The sequence below is a fragment of the Mustela lutreola genome, chromosome 1 (genome assembly GCF_030435805.1).
Source record: "Mustela lutreola isolate mMusLut2 chromosome 1, mMusLut2.pri, whole genome shotgun sequence".
Taxonomy (NCBI): domain Eukaryota; kingdom Metazoa; phylum Chordata; class Mammalia; order Carnivora; family Mustelidae; genus Mustela; species Mustela lutreola.
The window spans coordinates 10,993,119-11,015,581 of NC_081290.1; the positions used below are offsets into that span (position 1 = coordinate 10,993,119).

Consider the following 22,463-nt stretch of genomic DNA (forward strand, 5'->3'; position numbering starts at 1 on the left):
ATTTTCCCAGGGAGGAAGCAGACTTAAAACCCTTAGAATCAAGTGGTACACCCACTGTGCAAAACAGTATGGCGGTTCCTCAAAAAATTAAAAATAGAATACTATATGAGCCAGTAATTCTAGTACTAGGTATTTAGTCAAAGAAAATGAATACGCTAATTGAAGAGATGTATGCACCAAGCGCCCCTATGTTTACTGCAGCAGTATATACAAAAGCTGACAGAAGCAGCCCAAGTGTCCATCAACAGAGCAATAGATAGATGTGGTGAATATACAGAATGGGATTCTACTCAGCCATAAAAAAGAATGAAATTTTGCCTCTGCAACAACATGGTTGGAGCTAGAGGGTATTATGCAAAGTGAAATAAGTCAGTCAGAGAAAGACAAATACCATACGGTTTCGCTCAGATGTGGAATTTAAGAAACAAAACGAATGAACAAATTCAAAAAGATGCAAACAAAAAAACAGACTCTTAATTGTAGACAACAAACTGATGGGTACCAGAGAGAAGGTGGGTCGGGGGAATGGGTCGAGTAGGTGAGGGGCATTAGGGTACGCTTATTGTGATAAGCACCGAGTAAAGCACAGAACTGCTGAATCACCATATTGTACACCTGGAACTAATATAACATTGTATGTTAATTGTACTGGAATTTAAAAAATAAATTTTAAATCCTTATACATTATTAACAAATAAATACTCAAATGGTTTTATGTTAATTACATTTCAATGAAAAACAAATGCTGGGGTAGAATTGGAAGTAAGAAACAGTTAAAAGACAACAATAACCATTTCCTTTAAACAGTACCTAAGGGGTGCCTGGGTGGCTTAGTTGGTTAAGAGTCTGCCCTCTGCTCAGGTCATGATCCCAGGGTGCTGGGATTGAGCCCAGCATCATAGTCCTTGGGTTTTCTACTCAGCAGGGAGCCTGCTTCTCTCCCTCTGCCGCTTCCCCTGCTTGTGCTCTGTCAAATAAATAAATAAAGTTTTAAAAACAACAAAAAAATCCCAGTACCTAAGAAAATGAAAACATACCACTTACCAGGTTCTTCCTAAGTGCTGGATACCTCACAGCTTCTGTGGCAGCTAATAATATCTTTGTTTTTGTAACTTAGGAGAGCAAAGCTCAAAGACTGAGTAATGACCAACTACACAGCTTCACATTGACCTAGCCAGAATTTTTTGAGTATGTGACTCTAAAGTTTTGTTCTTCCTAATTAAGCTATGTTGTTAAAGAGGGGAACATTGTTCTTCCAAATATCATAGCTGATTTACCTTTTCCTTTCATGCCTTTTTTCCCCAGTGTCCTTTGTTTCTTGTGACAAGGATCTCTTTGGTCTCTTGCATTTCCTTTTCCTTTAGCTCTCAATTTAGGAAGACACGGGCTTCAGGACACCCTTTCTTAGCAGGTGGAAAACTTGTCAAAATCCCAAGTACAGCGGAATTACCAAATTTAGAAGTGAGGGAGACTGCGCTGATCATCTCTGAAAGGATAGACAAGAACAGCACCTTTGAGGAGGACTGTCCTCCTGGGTAGCAGGAGGACAGTGGATAGAGGCAAATCGGACTCTGTGTGCACGTGTGAACATGTGTGCTTCTATAATCCTGCATGGCTTGACTTTTTTTTTTTTTTAACACTTTGTTCATGTATTACCTATTTTATTTTGTTTTCAAAGATTTTATTTATTTCTTTCTTTGAGAGAAAGAGAGAGAGGGAGGGAGCCAGTGGAGAGGAGTAGAGAGGGGGAAACCATCTGAAGCAGACTCCACACTGACTGGGGAGCCTGTCCTAGGGCTCAACCTCAGGACGCAGGATCACAACCTGAGCCAAAAATCAAGAGTCGGATGCTTAACCAACTGAGCCACCCCGGTGCCTATTTTAAAAAGATGACTATTCAGAATGATGCCTATTAACAAAGGCTTCTTGATTATTTTGCACCTTGTGCGTCAGTTGATGTTCAGAGACTTGGGCTCTGGGTGCACCCTAGCTTCTGCCCTCCTAGGAAAAGCTTGCTGATGGGATTACTTTTCATTAGCTGACCAGTAAAAACCACCTTATTTTTGTAAACACGGGCAGATGATGCTCTAGCCCATCAACACACTTTCTAAATCTCCTCGGTGTGAGCTTTTCTTAGTTGTACCGTCTGAGCCTTCACAGAGAATTCAGTTTTGTGACTGCTACATCTATATGGGCAAATTAGTTCCTTGTAATAACTGTGTTCGATAATGTGTTCTGGGAACGCCCTTGGGAATAGAGTTCCCATGTCCAGTCTTGTCCATATTTGTCATGGGAAAAATGGACCATGATTAATATAAATATTTTCATTTATATTTATGTTACTATTTCTTGACAGCACATTTCATTTAAATAACTAATCAGCTACTCTTTCCTAGAGACCTATCTTAACTTCAAAAAGCTAATTTTAACAAGTGAAGAAGCTGCAGTACTTAGAAGTTTATCGGCCTGTCATGTGTCGATCATAAATAGGTACATTTTATTCCTCCCAGAGTGATTTTCCAAATGCAATCTATGGGAGAGGCATAAAGCTTGGTTAGCATGGACCTGACAGTAGTGAATATAGGTCAACTGATGAAGCTGACCTAGGAAACGCATCACTGTGGCAAAACCCAAATCTTTGAGTTTGTGGCTCCAGTGGATCAATTTTCTTTGTCAGATAAAAGAATGAAGCAGTGGTAGTGGTGATAAAATGCACCTCTTTGTCTTTCCTTGGAGGTAACTTTCTTGAAGTTCTGTTGCATCTACTCAATGCAATAAATCTCTTCCTTTAATCTTGGGTGATGAATGGCACCTTAATCACAGGTTACACAAATGGGCAGCATTTCTTTATGGTACTTCACTTGCACTGCTTTTCCTTTTGCCACCCTAGGTTTATTGACATGCATGGTTCATGATTTTTTTGTTCCTTTCAAATGCAAAGGAGGCCGTGGGGTGGGACCTTTAAGATGAACTCAACTTCATTGCATATCAGAAGAAAAGTGTGTTCACCTCCAGGAATTAAGGGGCACTAACAATAAAACGCGTTCCTTCATTTCTTTCTTAGTAAGAACAATCATCCCCTTCCAGGTCCTCTCCTAGCTACCAACAATGTGCTCTTCAGCACTAAGAGGACTTCTTTTGAAAACTCTTCCCTAGCAATGGGAGGTGATTGTTTTTCTCAGTCCTTCTCCTTACTCTCCCAAATCTATACAGTGTTTCTTTCCACCAATTTAAAGGGCTCATAAATTCGCAGGAGAGAAGGAGGTCAAAGTTCTGTTAGTGCTACTCTGTATATTGTACTGTAACTGCTAAGTGACCGTACCAGAACAATATGCTTTACAGTTAATTAGGGAAACTGCAGAGCTCTCTCCCATATAAAGGTAATCTCTGCACCTGAGCTTTGATACCTATCCTCTCTCGCCCTTCTAGGAACCCACACATCAATTATGCCTATTTTCTCCCGATTACTCAATTAAATCCATAGCAACTGAATCCTTTCCCGGCACCATTTCAACATGCTCTAATCTAACCCAATTTAATTCAAACAAGAAAAACAAAACCCACTTTTGACCTACTGTTCCTTTACTGCCTTATCCTTTTCTCACTACAGAATCAAACTTATTTTGCACTTCAATCTCCATCTCCTCACCCCTGCTCTAGTCTGGCCTCTGCTACCACTACCCCCAAACATCTGTAGACCAGATGACTGAAGGCTTTCCATATCACTAAATCCAAGACACTTTTTGTTCTCATCTCAATTGACAAGTAAGTAATGATCTTAGTAAGGACCTGACACTGTTAAGATACTCCCTACTCACTTCCGGAGAAACACTCGGCCGGCTTTCCTTAATTTGCTTTTTAATTCTCTTTCTTTTCCTTCTCTCTCTCCTGGCAAGTTCATTTTCCTCTACAGGGCATTCGCTGTTGTAGTACGTCCTTTGTTTCTAGTCCTTCTCACTCCAACTTGGTCCTAGCAATCTCATCCAAACCAGAAGCTTCATCTATACTGACAATTCTCAAACGAATACTTCTACGACAGTCTTCTCTGGCTTAACAGAAATGGGGTTGATTTGCTTCCAGTATTTCTACATTGATTTCTAAACATGCCCAGGGACGAAAAGTTGTCCCCACCCATCTCTCCCAACTTGAAACAATAACACAATTACAGAAAACACTACCCCCCTCTCTAATCTAACCTCAAATCCTGTTGATTTTACCTCCTAAAATTTGTCTTCTCTCTTCATCTTCTTTGTCACCACTCTTGTCAACAGTGTCTTAAATTTTTTGTCCAAAAATCTTATTTCCATAATAAAAGTATAACTAGCACTAAAGAGGGCTATATTTATTTGCGTTAAAATAATATTTAATACAACTTTTAAAACTGGTGTTCCGTAAGTCATTAGTTTCAATTTACAAAGCCTGTTATTCTTTCTATAATCTAGACATACATAAAAACCTAAACATCACTTTGATATTTGTCTGTAAACCTATTATTATATCCCGATTGCACAGGGCGTAGCATCAAGCCTGGAACACAAAAAGCACTTAGTAAATGTTTTTTAGATAATTGAATAATTGTTCAAAATTAATTTCTTTTCTCCCTTGTATTCTCCCAACTTCCTGTAAGTAAAAATTGAGACTTTTTTATTTAATACTTTGGTGTTACTCTTGATTATAATCCGCAAGATTTCATTCTATGTATTTAGTTGCTCATCCATTCAGATTTGTGTTTTATGCATGATGGCTTCCGCTATTAAGAAAATGAAGGCAATTAAGAAAATGAGAGTCAATATAGGCAGAATCCCTAACATGTTCGCAGATTATGACTTAGTGGTAATCTGTTATGATGGGCTAACCCATTTTCCTGCTTGAATGGAAGATTTAAAAAAAAAAAAAAACAGAACACCTCGGATTTCTAAATCTTGCAGATGAGGAAACCCCTTCTTTGATACTTCAAATCCACAAAGCCAAGCCAATCAGATTTTTTTTCCTGTTCTTTGCTTTTTTTGGTGGGGAAAGGGTTTTCTGGGAAATATTGAACTTTCCTTTTCTTAAGAGTAGGCCAGAGTCAACAACTCAAATTTTAAACAAAATTTTCTTGAATACTTCAAAACAACTAATCCAAGAGTCATCCTGTTTTTTCTTCTTTTTTTAAAGTCCTGATCACTTTAAGGTGTTGCTGAAAGAGGCGATGACATGATCTTTGGGGTTTGCTTTAAAACATTCCAGCAAAAGAGAACATGTTTGCAGCGTGGTGGTGGTGACATATAAGACTGAAAAAAGAAAAAAATAAATTTCTGAAATTCTGGAAGTTCAGTATACCCTGAGATTTTCCTTAATAAAAAGCTTTAAATTTTTCAGATTTTTCTGTTTTTTAACTCTCTGTACTCCCTTTTGCCTATTAATCTCAGACGGGTCTCCGGATGAGGAAAACGACAACCAGCCTTTTTGCAAACCTATGCCTGTGCACTCATTAGAGGAGGCTTTATTTTTGCTCTGTACATTATCGGCATACAAGGATCTATATATTTCATTTTAAAACAAAGAAAACTGACCGTCCACCTCAAGTTTCGGGGGTAGTACACTTTCGATATGATCCCAACCTCTTTGTAACAATTCTTTTCAGAAACGGCCCTTTCGCCCCTCGAGTCGCGCGCTTCGGGGGGGACAGTGCGGGGCGTCGCTCATCCGGAGCCCCGTGTCTCCGCCCTCCCCAGAGCAAGAGGGGACCCGCTCCGTCCTCCCCGGGCCTCAGCGCTCCGCCGGGGTTAGAGCCCCGGGGCTGTAGTCCCCGGGTCCCCGCGGCCCCTCCCGGCCGGCCGGCAGCCCCGCCCCGGGGGCGGAGACCGGGCGGAGCCGCGCGTTCTCCTCCGCCTCCTCCCGACTCGCCGCGGCCCCGGGTGCCGGCGGCGCATGTGCCTGGCGCCCCCTCCCCGGCCCTGGATTCCACTCCCCCTCCGCTGGCGCTGCAGCCGCAGCCGCCTCCAGGCCCCGCGCCGCCTCCGGAGTCCATGGCCGGGACGCGCTGGGTGCTCGGGGCGCTGCTCCGGGGCTGCGGCTGCAACTGCAGCAGCTGCCGGCGCACCGGCGCCGCCTGCCTGCCTTTCTACTCGGCCGCCGGCTCCTTCCCCTCGGGCGTCTCGGGCCGCCGCCGCCTGCTGCTGCTGCTCGGGGCCGCCGCGGCCGCCGCCTCTCACACGCGGGGCCTCCAGACCGGGCCTCCGTCTGCCGGGAGGCTGGCGGGGCCTCCCCCCGCGGCCGCCTCCGCCGCCGCCGCGGCCGCGGCTTCTTACCCGGCCCTGCGTGCCCCGCTGCTGTCGCAGTCGCTGGCCGCGGCCGCGGGCCCGGCGCGGAGCTACAGCCAGGTACGTGGGCGCCGCGAGGGGCCGCGCGCAGGACCCTTCCCCGGCCGCGCGCGCGCGCGCGCTCCCGCGCCCCTCCGCCGGCGCCTCGCGTGCACGCCCGGGGATCCGCGGCACGCGCCGCGCGGCCGCCCCCCCCACCCCCGCCCGCCCCGTCCTCCTATTGGGCCCCAGAACAAGGGACGCTCTCCCAGGCCCCGGGTTTTCTCCTTGTTTTGTTCTCTCGAGTGTCTGGCCGGTTGGGCAGTGTAAGTGTGGCTGGGGGTGAATGTTGAGGCCTGGTTTCCCGCCGGCCCATGGTAGGTTTGGGGCGGCTGTGGGCGCCCCCTCCCCGCATCCCTGTCGCTCTCCGCACGCCGCTCGTCGAGTTGGGAGGCCGGCCCCGCCGAGGGGTGGGAGTTTCCGCGCGGCCGCAGCGAGAGGCCTAGGCGGCCCCGGCGCGCCTCGAAGCCTGCCGAGGGGACGGTCCACGCGCTGCCTGGCGTGGGCTGGGGCCGGGGGGCCGGAGGCTCGTGGCGCGCGCTCCGCTGTGCCTCGTGCCGCCGGGAGAGGCGGGCTGCCCCGCTTGACTGAAGGTCACCCCTGCCCTTCCACCTCCTCTGGCAGAAGGACCTTTCGGGCCGTGCGTCGCCGCCGACAGGGAGGACAGCGTGGGGACCGATTTGGGGGTGGGGGGGCGCGGCGAGAAGAGCGGACGCCTGCGGTCGGGCCGGGACCCGGGGACCCGGGGACCCGGGGACCCGGGAGCGGATGGACGGTGTTTTGTGAAGTCCGCGTGCCCTTTAGGAACTCGGGTTGGCCCTGGAGGGAGCCTCGCTCCTGCTCGCGAGCGCGGGTCCGGGAAGCGTCCGCTCGCGTCTTCCCCGCCACCTCCTGCCTCTCGATCCGGTTTCTCTCCGTGCAGTTCGGGCTCCTCCTTGAACTTCGGGAACCCGGAGGCTGATCAGCCCGGCCTCGGCTGCCCGTGGCTGAGCTCATGGACTTGAATCCTGGCCCAATACTTTGTGCTGCCCTTTTCGGTAAAAGCAGGAGATGCGGGTGGAATTCTGGGAAAATGGGGAACGGTACCTTGATTAAAAAACACAGACGATCTCTACTAGGCCTTGGCGAGGCGGCTACTCTCTTGTTTGTTTGTTTGTTTCCCTCTGAAATTGACTGTAGGGCTATCTGTTGAGCCTCTCCTAGTGTCAGACACTGTGCTCAGATTGATCGTGGACTTCCTGACATTATGTGGACGTCTTCATGGAAAGGATGGGAACCTGCAAAGGCGTGAAGCATCTCCGTAGCATGATAGATTGCAAGTCGCTTGCCTGAGAGCCCGGGGGGTCTTTCCACGTTGATTCGTAGTGCTTGTTGCATTTTTATGAAGTACGGGAAAGACATCTATCTGCTCGAGGCTTCCATGCATCATGGACTCCTTGTAGGTAGAGGTTAAGTCTTAGTGTAAACTGTGGGATGGTACCAAGGAATCTTTTTCTTCAGCCCCAAAAGAGGACAAGTCTTGAAACTGCGGTTGTCGTTCCTGGTTATGCTTGTAATGCTGATTGGAATCTTGTTAAATTCCAGTTTTTGCTGAATCTTGTAAAATACAGTTCTTGGGGGATGTCTCAGGCTCTTGTTATCTTACACTACTGCTTTTGCCTCTTAGGATTTTTCCTTACTCAGTTGGTCTGGTTTACCAGTTGACAGACTAGTCTTTACAAACACCCTGCTCTCTCATTATTTTACCCACTCCGAAATGTCTTTTATTAACTCTTTCTTGCCTACTGGATGAAGGGGACACATTGAGCTTGACATTCAAGTCCCTCTGCTGTATGGTACCAAGTTCCTTTTGCCAGCTCATCTTTGGCTCCTAATTGTACCCTGCAGTGGAGCCAAATGGGATTATTGCTGTTTTGCAAACAGGCTTTTGTTCATTCATATTGCTTCTTCCCCTCACCTCTCAAACTGGAATGCTTTAGATATTGCTGTCAAAATTCTGTGCTTCCTTTGAGGCACATATTATATCTTGATTCTTCTGTTAGTGTTCTGTTTTGGATTCCTAATAATCTTGGATCTTAATTGTAGCTCATAAAGCATCCTGTCTTGTAATGCTCGTCTTAGTCTAGATGGTAAGCTCTTTGGGATGAGAGCCTGATACCGCGCACAGTGAGTAGGAAGCATTCATATTTGTCCAACTGAAGGAACCCTTCTTGTCCTTCCTTAACTAAAACACTATCATTAGGTGTAATTCGGGACCGATAATTTAAAAAAGAACAAGCCCTGGATGAAATTTCTGTCCTGCGAAGTCATTGGGATATACCTGCTTGTTGGGTTAGAATGTATAATTTAAGCCAAAAAAGGATGCGTTAGGGATTTGTGAAGTTTATTTCTTGCCTCTGAAATAGTAACTGTCCCCTAAGAATAACATCCAGGGCATTGGTTTGCAGAAATAAACATATTCCCAGTAAGGTTGTTCAAAGAAGTATTTTTACTTTTCTTCATTTGTCTCGTAAGGAGTCCAAAACTACGTACCTGGAAGATCTCCCGCCCCTCCCTGATTACGAGTTGGCTTCGTCCAAGTTAGGAGAAGAAGTGGATGATGTTTATCTCATTCGAGCTCAAGGATTGCCCTGGTCATGCACTATAGAAGATGTGGTTAACTTTTTCTCAGGTATATTCTATGTGTGTTTGAAATACGTAATTTTGGGGCGCCTGGGTGGCTCAGTGGTTAAGCCGCTGCCTTCGGCTCAGGTCATGATCTCAGGGTCCTGGGATCGAGTCCCACATCGGGCTCTCTGCTCAGCAGGGAGCCTGCTTCCCTCTCTCTCTCTCTCTGCCTCTCTGACTACTTGTGATCTCTCTCTGTCAAAATAAATAAATAAAATTAAAAAAGAAATACGTAATTTTGTTTGAGTGCAAGGTAGTCTCACAACATGGTAGAAACCAGTTTTCTCCAGAAATTTTGGTATGTACTTAACCAAACCGCAATACCAGTTCAGCATAGCTCTTTACGTAACACATACATTTAGAATACAAGATTGCTTATTGTCAAGGGATATAATTTCCTTAATAACACTTTTGGAATGTTTACATATCTGTGATTAATTTTTAAGTTCTGGATCTCACTATGATTTTTCATTTTCCTCTTTAAAAAGCTTTTAGGGGACGCCTGAGTCACTCAGTCGGCTAACGGCTCAGCTTGATTTCAGCTCAGGTCATGATCTCAGGGTCCTGGGATTGAGTGCTCCATGCTCAGTGGGGGGAGCCTGCCTGAGGATTCTCTCCCTCTGCTTTCCAGCTGGCACTTTCTCTCTCACACATAAGTAGATACAATAAATTTTTTTTAAAAATGGTTTTTTGGATTGTTTGTTTGTTTTAAAGATTTTATTTATTTATTTAACAGAGAGAGATCACAAGTAGGCAGAGAGGCAGGTAAAGAGAGAGGAGAAAGCAGGCTCCCTGCTGAGCAGAGAGCCCCATGTGGGGCTCGATCCTAGGACCCTGGGATCATGACCTGAGCTGAAGGCAGAGGCTTTAACCCGCTGAGTCACCCAGGTGCCCCTATTTGTTTTTTGAAAAAGATTTTATTCATGTATTTGAGAGAGAGCGAGAGCAAGCTGGCACAAGCCAGGAGAGGGGCGGAAGGACAAGCAGACTTCCCTTCCTACAAAGCACAGAGCTGCTGCCTTGGGCTCAGGTCATGATCTCAGGGTCCTGGGATCGAGCTCCACATCAGGCTCCTTGCTGAGTGGGGAGCCTGTTTCTCCTCTGCCTGCCATTCCCCAGGCTTGTGCTTGCTCTCTCCCTCTCTCTCTGTCAAATAAATAAATAAAAATCTTTAAAAAAGAAAAGAAAAGAAATGGAACAGTGTATAGACTACCATCTCATTAGCGTTTGGATGCCTTCAGTGATGGGGGTTTTTGTAGGGAATAGGATAGACATTTTGGTTCATGGTTTGTTTTGTTGTTGGAATCGGAGGATTGCATTCTCATGACTTGTACAATTGAGCTAAAAGTTTGGTTTCGGGTTTTGATTTCACGGCCGTACTTTCAGACTGCAGGATCCGCAATGGTGAGAATGGAATACACTTCCTCTTAAACAGAGACGGGAAACGAAGGGGTGATGCCTTAATTGAAATGGAGTCCGAGCAGGATGTGCAAAAAGCCTTAGAAAAGCACCGCATGTACATGGGACAGCGCTATGTGGAAGGTGCGTGAAATCGCGCTCTGGCTTTTGTGAGCGGAACCTCAGCCTGTACTTCCGAAGGCAGTTTCATTTGATCCTTAGCAGTAATGAAGGAGATAGGCATTACGAATCCGCCCTTTTACAGGGCATGAAAATGAAACGCAGAGATAATCTCATTTTCTTATCTATAAAATGAGGGTGTTGACCAAGTTCACCTCCCAAGCTGGGACGTTTAAATAAGTCACAGCTGGCACACGGTAAATAGTCCGTAAATGCCATTCGTTATTTTCTCCAAAGAAGTACATGAAGATTAAAAACACTGGCTTCTCCATTCTTGGATAACCCACTAAGTATGATTTTTCTTTTTTAATGTCTTCTTCCTTTGCTATGGAAATGTGCATGCTTGTGTGCTTTTTCTTTGCAGTATATGAGATAAACAATGAAGACGTGGATGCCTTAATGAAGAGCCTGCAGGTGAAGGCCTCACCTGTGGTCAACGATGGTGTGGTTCGCTTGAGAGGACTTCCGTATAGTTGCAATGAGAAAGACATCGTAGACTTCTTTGCAGGTGCTTTCCAGTTAAATCATGTTTGGGGCCTCTTTCCCCCCCCCCTTACTGTTTTCTTTATATCTTAAATGAACCTTTTCCTAGGTAACTGCATACAATTGTATTAGGTTCTCTAGGGGAGAACTCTTCACTTAGGTTACCAATGTTTATAGATTACGTAAGTGTTTTGACCAATTATGCTGACCTTTGGAGGATGTCACATTTCAGAATTACTTCCTGCAGGTATATTTGACTGTTGAGGAAGATAACCTCTTGTAAGAGTGGCCATATTTGTCTAAGAAAGTAACAATTTTTATCATTTAAAAGCATTATTGTCTAGTTCTCAGCTCTGAAAAATGTAACAGTAGTGTTGTTAGTCTAAATTCCTGTTTCCCCTACTACATAATTAATGGCCCCCCTAAAAAACCCCAGAGATTGTGTATTTTAGATGGATTGCATGAATCCTAAATATTCTGGAAATATAGATGTGTAGGTGTTACTAGCTTTGCTGCATAATAATTTTCTTTCCCTTAGGCATGTATCCAACTTAAAGACTAGCAAAACAGGCCTTAGGTTATACTAATGAAAAAAAAATTACTAGTATGTGAATAAATGTATTTAGTCCTAAGGATAAAAAAGGTTCCTGTTAGTAGCACTAAATCTGTAATAATTTTTTGCTGTCCTAGGACTGAATATAGTAGACATCACTTTTGTCATGGACTACAGAGGGAGAAGAAAAACAGGGGAAGCCTATGTGCAGTTTGAAGAACCAGAAATGGCCAACCAAGCCCTATTGAAACATAGGGAGGAAATTGGTAACCGGTGAGTGAAACAGATTCTCATAGTGTGCCAGTCCCGTGCTAACAAAATGAGCGGTAATTTATTGTCTAATGCCAGTCCACAGTCACACTTTCCGGAACATACCAAAATTGTCTTTTCAGAGTTGTGGATTGTTTTTGTTTTGTTTTGTTTTGTTTTTGGAGAGAGCAAGCTAGAGCGCACTGAGCTGGGGGGAGGGGGAAGCAGCTCCCCGCAAGCAAGGAGCCCGAATAAGGGCTCGATCCCAGGATCCGCGGACCATGACCTGAGCCTAAGGCAGATGCTCAGCTCATTGAGCCACCCAGGTTCCCCTCAGAGATGTTTGTGGTTTTTTTTTTGCTTTTGCTTCCAGAATCTCGATATGGTCCACGCATGGCATTTGATTGTTATATCTATAGTTCTCTTACTAGAACAAGTCTCCTTCACCTTTGTATTTTTATTCCGTTTTCCTGAACAAACTAAGTCCTCCTGTACAATGTCTCATGTTTTATGTTGATCTTTTTGCTTCTTTATGGTGTGACTTTGTTCCTTTGTATCTTCTATTACTTCCTGAAAATGGGAAGTTAAAGCTGAAGTCTTGAATTGATTTGGGTTAACATTTTGATACAGATAATATACTATAGGTATTGCTGTACATCACACTGGATGCATATAGTGTTGGATCAGTTCATTTGTGTCAAATTTGGAGTACTGAAAAGTGTCAGATTTTGGATTATTGTTTTGCTGCTTTCTGGCTGTTTTATTTGGCTCCGCTGAAGTTTTAAAAAAACGAAAAGCTATTATAAAGCCGTGTATTTCAGGATCTGTGTATAGAGTTGATGTAGAGGTCTTTATAAAATTTTTTAAAAATAAAAATGTGTATGCAAGCCAGCCTCCTCTCCCATTTTCTTTTAGTACTCTTCACATTTTCTTATAACATGTCTTAGAACAAATAGATTAGTGTTACGTTTTTATGTGGGAAGATTATGGCAGTGTATAATAAATTAAGAAGTAGTGCCTATCTAATCTTTATAGATCTGTAAATACAAATGGTTTTTGTAATTTATGCTTAATAACCTAATTTGGAAAAGCGGTATTGAGAAAAAAACTGGTTTCAGAAGCTTGGATTTAATAGGCAATCCCACTGCCAAGCAGATAACAAGTCAGAATTGACATTTAGTTCATCGAATTCTCATTGGTATCTTGTTGAAGTTCTGGGGGATTTTAGCTCCTCATGTACTCTGACGTTTAATATCTTACACAGATATCATTGATTTTCACAGAATTGTCTTGTAAGGCTTTAAGAAATAGTTAACCGATAGTAAAATAGTAAAAACAAATAGTAAATAACAATAGTAAAAAACAATAGTAGAAAACAAATCCCTTCTTACCAGATATTTTCATACACACAATTTGTCTTGGCATAGTTGTTCTCACGAAGTAAAACAGAATAGAAAATACTCTTAAGGGTCGCCTGGGTGGCTCAGTGGGTTAAAGCCTCTGCCTTCGGCTCAGGTCATGATCTCAGGGTCCTGGGATCAAGCCCCGCATCGGGCTGTCTGCTCAGCAGGAGGCCTGCTTCCTCCTCTCTCTCTGCCTGCCTCTGCCTACTTGTGATCTGTCTGTCAAATAAATAAATAAAATCTTCAAAAAAAAAAAAAAAGAATATACTCTTAATTAAATGTGTATGAAGAAAGCTGTCGCCTTGGGCAGAGTGTGGGGGAGATTAAATCATTGGCCCCTTCTGTTGAGAATACTCTTCAGGGACTAGTATCTGTATCCAGTCTTTTTCTCTCTCATCTGTTATCTTTGGACACTTTGTTTCATAAGCTGTCAGAAATATTATATCTGCATGTTCTATTTTAAATGACTTCAGTGTAAAGTTACTTTGCATTATTTGTGTCTGTTCACTTTTGTTTTGATACAGGTATATAGAGATATTTCCAAGCAGAAGGAATGAAGTCCGAACACATGTTGGTTCTCATAAGGGAAAAAAAATGGCATCTTCTCCTACTGCTAAGTATATAACTGAGCCAGAATTGGTCTTTGAAGAACATGAAGTAAGTGAGGATATTCGACCCATGACAGCTTTTGAAAGTGAGAAGGAAATAGGTAAGGACCTGCATCATGATGAGACTTACTGGATCTGTCTTGCACGTTTCGATATTTAAAATATTTTTTAAGACCATGTTGTATGGAATTATTAGATTATGGGACCAGGGAATTGAGTTGGAAGATTTATCTGTCTTTGAGTGTCGTATGTACTTAGAACATATGCAGAAGGGCTTAATTATTTCATAAAAGTTTTTTATATAACTGTTTTTGTGGATTCCATATGCAAAGCTGGGTGGCACAGATATAATAAAAGAATTTAAAATGTCAACATTTAAACCAAGGTGAGAAAAGAATAGTTAGAGAGCTTGAATGTTGACTAAAGTAATTACTCCTCTGATTCCTCACCGCAAAGCCACATGTGGGATCTTTGAAGTTTGATCAATCTTTTTTCAACTCATGCCATGGTGGGTCGCTTGACTGGCTCAGTTGGTTGAGCAGTGGACTCTTGATTTCTGCTCAGGTCATGAATGGGGGTCCTGGGATTGAGCCCTGTGTTGGGCTCGGAGCTCAGCAGGGAGTCTGCTTCAGGGTTCTCTCTCCCTCTGCCCCCATCCCCACCCTCGTGGGTGCACGGTCGCTCTCAAATAAATAAAACTTTAAAACCGTGCCATGGAATTACCCCGTTAACCATGTTTATTCTTTTTTTAAAGTGCCTGTAACTCAGAACGTTCATTGCCCTTTTTTTCGCTCATAATCATGTTTCCTTCTGTTTTTATAGAAAGATCTGTTTTTATGTAATCTCGTAGTGGTTTGAGGCACTAAATCTTTGCACTAAATCCTCATGGGTGTTCAGATGGTATTTGTTAGGTGGCAGAAATTGCAGAACATTTTTGCTTTGAAAAATAAAGCCCTTCTTCCTTACTGGTTCAGGAAGAATTGAGGATTTTGACATAAAGGGCATAACTAATTATAATCTGTTAATGACTCTGGAAGTTCTTCTGTTACTGACGGTGCTTTTTGTTCCCCCTCTCAGAGTTGCCTAAGGAGATGTCGGAAAAGCTTCCAGAGGCTGCTGACTTTGGGACTGCATCTTCACTGCATTTTGTCCACATGCGAGGACTGCCTTTCCAAGCTAATGCCCAAGACATTATAAACGTGTGTGGCAGTAAGCTATCCAACCTCAATAGGTTTGGAACAAAAATCCTAAAATTAGACTTATATTAACTTGGGAAAGATACAGAAGAAAATACCCTATTTCTGAACGATTTGTACAGTAAAGTGGCAGGCGTCCCCTTTTTTGTGGAAGCTTGTCTTACTTTCTTCCACTGAGAAGTATGGGTTTTATTACATTTTAAGGTCAAATGTATAATGATAAGAGGATTTTGTGGTACAAAATAATATGATGTAGCTTTAGTAGGCAAAGGAAGGAAGTTTGGTTTTTCTTTAAATTGGTTCAACTTAGTCATTTTTGAGTTTAGGAAACTGAGACCCAGAGGGAGTTTGTCACAGGGGAGGTATATGCTGAGCAAGAATCCCAGCGCACCTGAGTGCTCAGAAGCTTGTAGCTTTCTTCAGGATTCCCTAATTTTTGAGAAAGAAATTTTAAAAATATTTTTATTTTATAACAATGTATGAAAAGAGGGGCACCGGGGTGGCTTAGTTGTTAAGTGTCTGCCTTTGGCTCTAGTTGTGGTCCCAGGGTCCTGGGATTGAGCCCCTCATTGGGCTCTCTGCTTCTCCTTCTCGCACTCCCCCTGCTTGTGTTCCCTCTCTTGCTGTGTTTCTCTGTCAAATAATAAAATCTCAAAAAAAAAAAAAAAATATGAAAAGGAAGGGAAACAACAATAGCCATATTGGCTTCATGAATCTGAGGACATATACTTAATTAAGGTAGAACCAAAGCTAGAATCATCAGTTAGTAGTGGGTCCTCAGAGTTGTCTTTTTCTTTTTCTTTTGTTTTTTTTTAAAGATTTTATTTATTTATTTGACAGAGAGACAGAGATCACAAGTAGGCAGAGCAGCAGGCAGAGAGAGACGGGGAAGCAGGCTTCCTGCTGAGCAGAGAGCCCGATAATGGGGCTCAGTCCCAGGACCCTGGGATCACGACCCAAGCCGAAGGCAGAGACTTTAACCCACTGAGCCATCCAGACACCCCATCTCCATTATTTCAAAAAAGCTTGATAGGAATCATATCTTAAACCAGGCAGAGGTTGCACAATCTCATTAAAGCATTACATTCTGTTGCTTTGGTTTGAAATGGTAACCACTCAGTGTGGTACCTCTGTTCATGTAGTGCTGGTAAAAAAAAAACTGGTGAGCAGGTGCATATCTAATATAAAAATGACTAAGAAATGAAAGATGCGCGCTCTTCAGAAACAGGGAAGGATGTCTGTGGGAGGAATAACAAAAGTGGTCCTTGCTGGCATAGAAAAGTTAGAGCTCTCTTGATGTGTTGTGTATTGTACAGTTTTTTTCTGTGAACAGATAGTTGAAATGTGACCTTGAGTTCTCAGAGGATAGGAAAAGCCAGAAGACATGGTAGATGTGTAACTACTTTGTTGCTTAAAGAGATTTTCTAAGAACAGTGTCTTGGGTGTATCAGTCATAGTCTGAAACAAAAATGCAGAGTCTTAGACTGCTAGAAATTGGACCTAGTACCATTATGTTCCTTCTGGCTTCTGTTGTTTAGTTCTTTGCTCCGCTGAAGCCTGTTAGAATCACCATGGAATACAGTTCTAATGGGAAGGCCACTGGAGAAGCGGACGTGCACTTCGATACCCATGAGGACGCTGTTGCAGCTATGCTCAAGGACCGGTCCCATGTTCGTAAGTGCTGCCCATGGTGTTCATTGTCAGAGCTCAGCTTGTCTTCACCTTTCTCTGTTTTGGAGTTTGCCTAGACTTTTTCTTTGGGAAACTGTGCTCTTTTAATACTCCTAAATTAAATGTAGAAAGGACAGAACACTATATTGTAATGAAAAGCATTTGTTTGCTAATTGTCCTGAATATTTCTATGTGGAGGTGGGATATTTTTTGCTTGTTTTTTATTTTGTTTTTGTTTTTAATTAGGAAATGGACAAAGGGTTTGACTTGCTGTCTAAACTATGAGAAAATTTATATTATTATTTCTCCGTTTTCACCTTCTTAAAATGAATCTTTTCTTGTCATTCTCAGATCATAGATATATTGAATTGTTCCTGAATTCATGTCCAAAGGGAAAATAAGACTTCCAGGGACTCTAGATAATAAGGTAAATTTAAGAGGTATAATTGTGGGAATTATTTTCAATTGATAAATTAGGCATTAACTCACTAATTTGTAATAGGGTGAAAACCTTTTTTTTTTTTTTTTAAATATTTTATTTATTTGAGAGAGAAGGGAGGTGTGCATGTGTGCACAGGCAAGGAACAGAAGGAGAGGGAGAAGCAGACTCTGTGCTGAGCACAGGGCCCAACGCAGAGCTCCATCCATGACCCTGAGATCGTGACTGGAGCCCAAATCAAGAGTCAGACGCTCAGCTGACTGAGCTACCCAGGAGCCCCTTAATAATGATCAGACTGGGGCGCCTGGGTGGCTCAGTGGGTTAAGCCGCTGCCTTCGGCTCAGGTCATGATCTCAGCGTCCTGGGATCGAGCCCCACATCGGGCTCTCTGCTCAGCGGGGAGCCTGCTTCCTCCTCTCTCTCTCTGCCTGCCTCTCTGCCTACTTGTGATCTCTGTCTGTCAAATAAATAAATAAAATCTTTAAAAAAAAAAAAAAAAAAAAAAAAAATAATGATCAGACTGATCAAAAGGACTCAAGCATCAAAATAAGGAATGAAAATCTTTTGGGAAATAGGACTCATTATGATTGAATAGTGGCGTTGGGTATTTTTCCCATATAGAATGTTCTGGCATCATCCCCAATGTTCATCCTGCTATGTGCCTAAAAATAATTTTTTACCTTTAATATCTATATATTACGCTGAAAATGTGCTTATATATGCGTTCTTCTTAGAAAATTTAAACACATTTCCTTAGTACCAAGATATTAAAACGTTTAAAATGATAAATTTGATGTGTAATCCCGATGATTCACAGACCTGTAGCCCTGGGGCAAATAATACATTATATGTTAATAAAACAAAACAAAACAAAAAATCGATATATTTGAAATTGGGATTTTTCATTATTATCTACATTTAATGTACCACTGTCTCTTTCCTAAGAAAGTGTTTTGAAAATAGTTGTCTGTCCTAGGAAGTACACAACTTCATAGAATTAACTTAATGTGTGACAAATCTACTGAATGTTTGGATGTCCCCTCCCTTGACTAAATGTTATGTGGTATTTTTTATTTACCCATAAAATCTTTTAATGTATTATAATCATTTTTCTATTTATAGTGGTGCATTTGAGATAGTTAACTGTAATGATTTATTGGAAATACATGAGGCATTTCTTTACTATAGTTCATAGTTGTATTTGTCATAGGCTGTTTTTGGTTATAAAATCCCATAATCTTGTGAGGTTAAATATTAGCTAAAATCTATGTAAAATATATTTTGTGCTCAACTCTGAAAATTTGTCTTTATACCAGGATGTAAACAATAATGTCTAATTTTCTTCACTGTAACATCATGGATTTGTCACTAAATGGATTTGCACTAAATCAGAAAAAAAAAGTATTGGGGCACTTGGGTAGGTCATCTGGGTAAGTGTCCCCAACTCTTGATAACAGCTCTAGTCTCGATCTCATGGTTTTGAGTTCAAGCCCCTCGTTGGGCTCCATGCTGGGCATGATGCCCACTTTAAAAAAATTATTAAATTTGTATTTCTAAATGGTCTGGGAAAGAGTATGGTATGGTAACACTTTTTCTTTTATTTATTTACTTTGCACCACTTTTTCATTTTGAGTCAGTGTGCAACATTTTTCTTTTTATTTTCAGGACGAAGCAAGAAGCATTTCATTTGCACATCTTTCTTGGACGTGGAATATAAAGTTCCAGTTTTATAGCAGCAACTGCTAGAGAAAGGATTTGGGGGTTTTGGGTTAATTGCTTAAAAGACAAATTGCATAGTGGACTGTTAAGAAAAGGAAAGATTCAGTTTGGAATTATGAAATAAACCACAAATTTAAATTTTTGTTTAATCTGTTCAAGATCTGATTTAAAAATCTGGTTTCTGTTCTATATGATTAAACAGTTTGTTTTCATAGAAGATGTGTTACCCAATGAAAAGACTACATATTTTTATTCAGTACTGTCCTTGAAAGTCTTTCTCCTGTTTTACAAATGCTCTGTTGGAGGTTTTGTCTTTTTGCCTCTGAATTAAGGCTCTGCTGTAAAACTTCTCTGGAATGAAATACTGATTTATTTTAACCAAATACTCACCAAAGCAAGGAAAGGTTTCAGACCTTTGAATCATTAAGGTTTGGCAGAGTAGTTTTAATTTTAGGTGTATTAGATTATTTAGGTAGGAGTAGAAATTAAAAAAAAAAAGAAAACAAATAAGTACCACAGGTTAGTGAGTGTAAGTGACAACAGTTTGGCAGTTTTATGTCTTTAGAAATGTTTGCCTTTCTAAGCCTTGTGCTAAAGGCATTTAACTTTGGTGCCTGTATCCGTAAGGAGAGAATTCTAGTCTTAAAAGTTCTTTGAACACTCACCCCCCAATTTTTTGTTGATTGTGGGTAAACCTTAAGGGTGTTTGTTAGTCTCAAACTGTGAAGTGACCTGTCAAAACAGTCCTGACTGGTAAGGACGTTAATGGCTTCACTTGAATTCAAACCAGCTCCTGAGAGGAAAAAAAAAAAAAAAAAATCTGTCTCCTCATTTTGCTTTTTCAATGGGATAGCACATCCCATATTTTAGAACAAGTAGGGGTGCCTTGCTTAAATAAAAATAGCATTTAATGTATAACTGTGTGAAGGGTTTATGGATAAAGCTGTACTTCTGTCACATTGTGACGGTACCTTCTGCTTTAATATTAAACAGCTTGTTATTTAAATATTGGATCAAAATGGCTGGCTTCAAAATGTAGTCCTTAATAAACTAACTTTACATGCACCTGTGTAGGAGAATCAAAGTCCTGTATACTTTCTTTGCCTTGTTCCTGTTCTCAGGGCGACGACTGCCACATAGTTACCAGGAGATACAATTCTAGTTCTTAAAATTGAATTAGCCCCGATTTCTGAGAGGTCATATCTGGAAGAGAGATGACGCCTTCTCTCCCTTAATACATAACCATCTCTGATTACCAGCTAAGATGTGAAATCACTGTACTGTAAGTAGTCAATAAATGAAGGCTTCTTTCAGGCTGCAGATTACCCAAGAGTATTTATTTTGGATGTGTCGGTCAACCAAATATATTTGTGTTACCTCAAATCCTGGTATGGTATGAGAAGAAATTGTAATTTTCGTTTGTATTTCTATCATCCCATGTGAACATGACTTCATTAAGCATCTAACCATCTTCAGTATTACTAAAGTAGAAATGTGTTCTCATATGGGGCGGAGTATACCAGGCTATCAGAAGGGGTGTCCGTGGCTGTGTGATCTATTAGAATATGCTCTTTTCTCTGTTGAGCAGTATGTATCTTATTTGCTGTGGAAAAAATCTATAGGGACTGTTGGGATTGGGTTGGTGAGAAATTAAATCATTTGCAATTATTTTAAAGCTAATGAATTTCATTTGTACAGCTCTAGGAAAAGAATGAGAGCAAAATCATCAAGATGTTATGTGGTGGGTGTGCATGAAGGTGGCCCGGGTTGTCTTGCCACATCAGTGGTGAGGGCTCAGTGCAAAAGGTGGCCGTTCTCGGGAAGTCATCTTAGGAATTCGTATACTTAACTCCCTTAGTAGGTGATCACTCATAATTTAGGCTAGTAAATGAGTGATTGCTGAGAAGGCAAATGTAGCTACTGGGAAGAGAAGGAAAGTACATAATAGATTAAAAGTAACCTTTCCATCCAATCAAAAGACATACTTCTATCTCCCAAAATACGACAAGACTGGGTTGTATAGTAGCTGTTGAAAGGAGTAATGATGGGGAATATTGCTCTTCTGGTGGGTCCTTTGGGTCTTTATCATCTCTTTGGTGATAAAGCTATGGAAAAACAGCAGGTTTAGATAAGGAGAGATGACCCATCTTGCCGGGGCTAGCTACTTGAATGGCAGGGGTGGCAGGGGCCGTCTGATGATGAGCGTGTAGACACCGTGGAGAACGTTGCTGGAGATTGTGATAGGATGGGGACACTCCCTGACAGGAGAAGGAAGCAGAACCAGAGTTGTCCCTCTGCCTGGGTGAATGAGGCTTCTGTCAGGTGGGAAGAGAGACTGAATCCACTGTGGAGTGGGGGGCTCGGAATCCTTACTACTGTGGTGCGGGGCGGAGGAAGCGGGAGAAGGCCCCTTACAGCCACAGGCCATTTTGAGGCAATGGCCCTGCTTTTGATGAGTCAGCAGGTCCTGTGGGCATCCTCTGCCAGGAACAGTCCTTTAACAGATTGTCATTTGGAGTGTTTCCTCTGGGTTAGACCTTATTCCTTTTATAATCTAAGACATTCCATTGTTTTAAGAGTGTCCCCTAAGTCATGTGAAAGCGTTCACATTGAACTGGCAGGGCCTGTGTTACGGAGTAGAACAGAGTATCTCCGATGTAAGGTAGAGGCAGGCCCAAGTTCCAGAGGCTTTACAAAAACAATGTGTAGTAGGAATAGGTTTTCCCTCGATCCAGACTAGATGAGACTCTGAGGTTTGCGGGAAGGGAATGAAGCCGCGATAAACATTCCTGTGTAGGATTCTGTGTGTACGTAAGATTTCAGCTCATTTGGGTAACTACCAAGGAGGACGACTGCTGGATCATGTGGTAAGACTATGTTTAGTTTTGTAAGAAACTGCCAGACTCTTCCAAGGTAACTGTGTCGTTTTGCATTCCCACTAGCAGTGAGTGCGAGTTCCTGTAGCAGTTCCTTGGCAACACTGGGTGTTGTCAGTGTTTGGAATTTGAGCTGTTGTCATAGGTGTTCACTGGCTATCTTGTTTGATTTTGCAGTTCCATAATGACCCAAGACGGTGAGCCTCTTTTTTATGTATTTATTTGTATCTGCGTATTGTCTTTGGTGAGATGTCTCTTTAGAGCTTTTGCCCAGTTTCTTAGGTGGTTTTCTTCCTGAATTTTAGGACAGGGATATAGGAAGGTTTAGTTTCGTTCTTAAACCTTGATGACATGAAAATAAATGGTGGGGTGATTTGTAAATTGCATTTTATTTTTTGAACAAAATAAAATTCAAAAGATATACAAGGGTATACGGTGAAGTCTGCTTCCCATCCTGTACGTTAGCCACTTAGTTCTCCTACTCAGGCAACCCTGTCACCAGTTTCCAGGTAAACCTCCAGTGATGTTTACTGTATAGATGAGCAAATATTTAATAGACATTTTCATTTCTTTTTAAATATAAATTATAGCATAACTCTACATGCTATTCTGTGCCATTTTTTCCCTTCTAATATATCCCAAAGATCATTTTATATCCATATATCGAATCCTCTCAT

The 22,463-nt window shown here is 42.1% G+C and overlaps 1 protein-coding gene and 1 long non-coding RNA gene across 3 annotated transcripts; one reads left to right on the forward strand and one right to left on the reverse strand.

Annotated features, from left to right (window-relative positions):
- Window positions 1–393: 393 nt before the first annotated feature.
- On the reverse strand, window positions 394–2,360 carry LOC131823372 (uncharacterized). Its single transcript, XR_009350560.1, has 2 exons — window positions 1,278–2,360; window positions 394–967 (listed from the first exon to the last, which is right to left on the reverse strand). It is a non-coding gene; the product is annotated as an uncharacterized LOC131823372 (long non-coding RNA).
- Window positions 2,361–5,878: 3,518 nt separating this feature from the next.
- Window positions 5,879–20,235, forward strand: GRSF1 (G-rich RNA sequence binding factor 1). Of its 2 annotated transcripts, none has more exons than XM_059159637.1 (10): window positions 5,879–6,365; window positions 8,859–9,015; window positions 10,398–10,553; window positions 10,954–11,097; window positions 11,763–11,898; window positions 13,802–13,986; window positions 14,963–15,084; window positions 16,620–16,755; window positions 17,104–17,179; window positions 18,857–20,235. In XM_059159637.1, exons 1-9 carry the CDS (start codon window positions 6,012–6,014, stop codon window positions 17,151–17,153), a joined length of 1,440 nt encoding a protein of 479 aa, XP_059015620.1. In that variant the 5' UTR covers window positions 5,879–6,011; the 3' UTR covers window positions 17,154–17,179; window positions 18,857–20,235. The 2 variants fall into 2 exon arrangements, with proteins under 2 accessions (XP_059015620.1, XP_059015629.1); XM_059159646.1 differs by lacking the exon at window positions 5,879–6,365 and adding an exon at window positions 6,532–6,661.
- The last annotated feature ends 2,228 nt before the right edge of the window (window positions 20,236–22,463 follow it).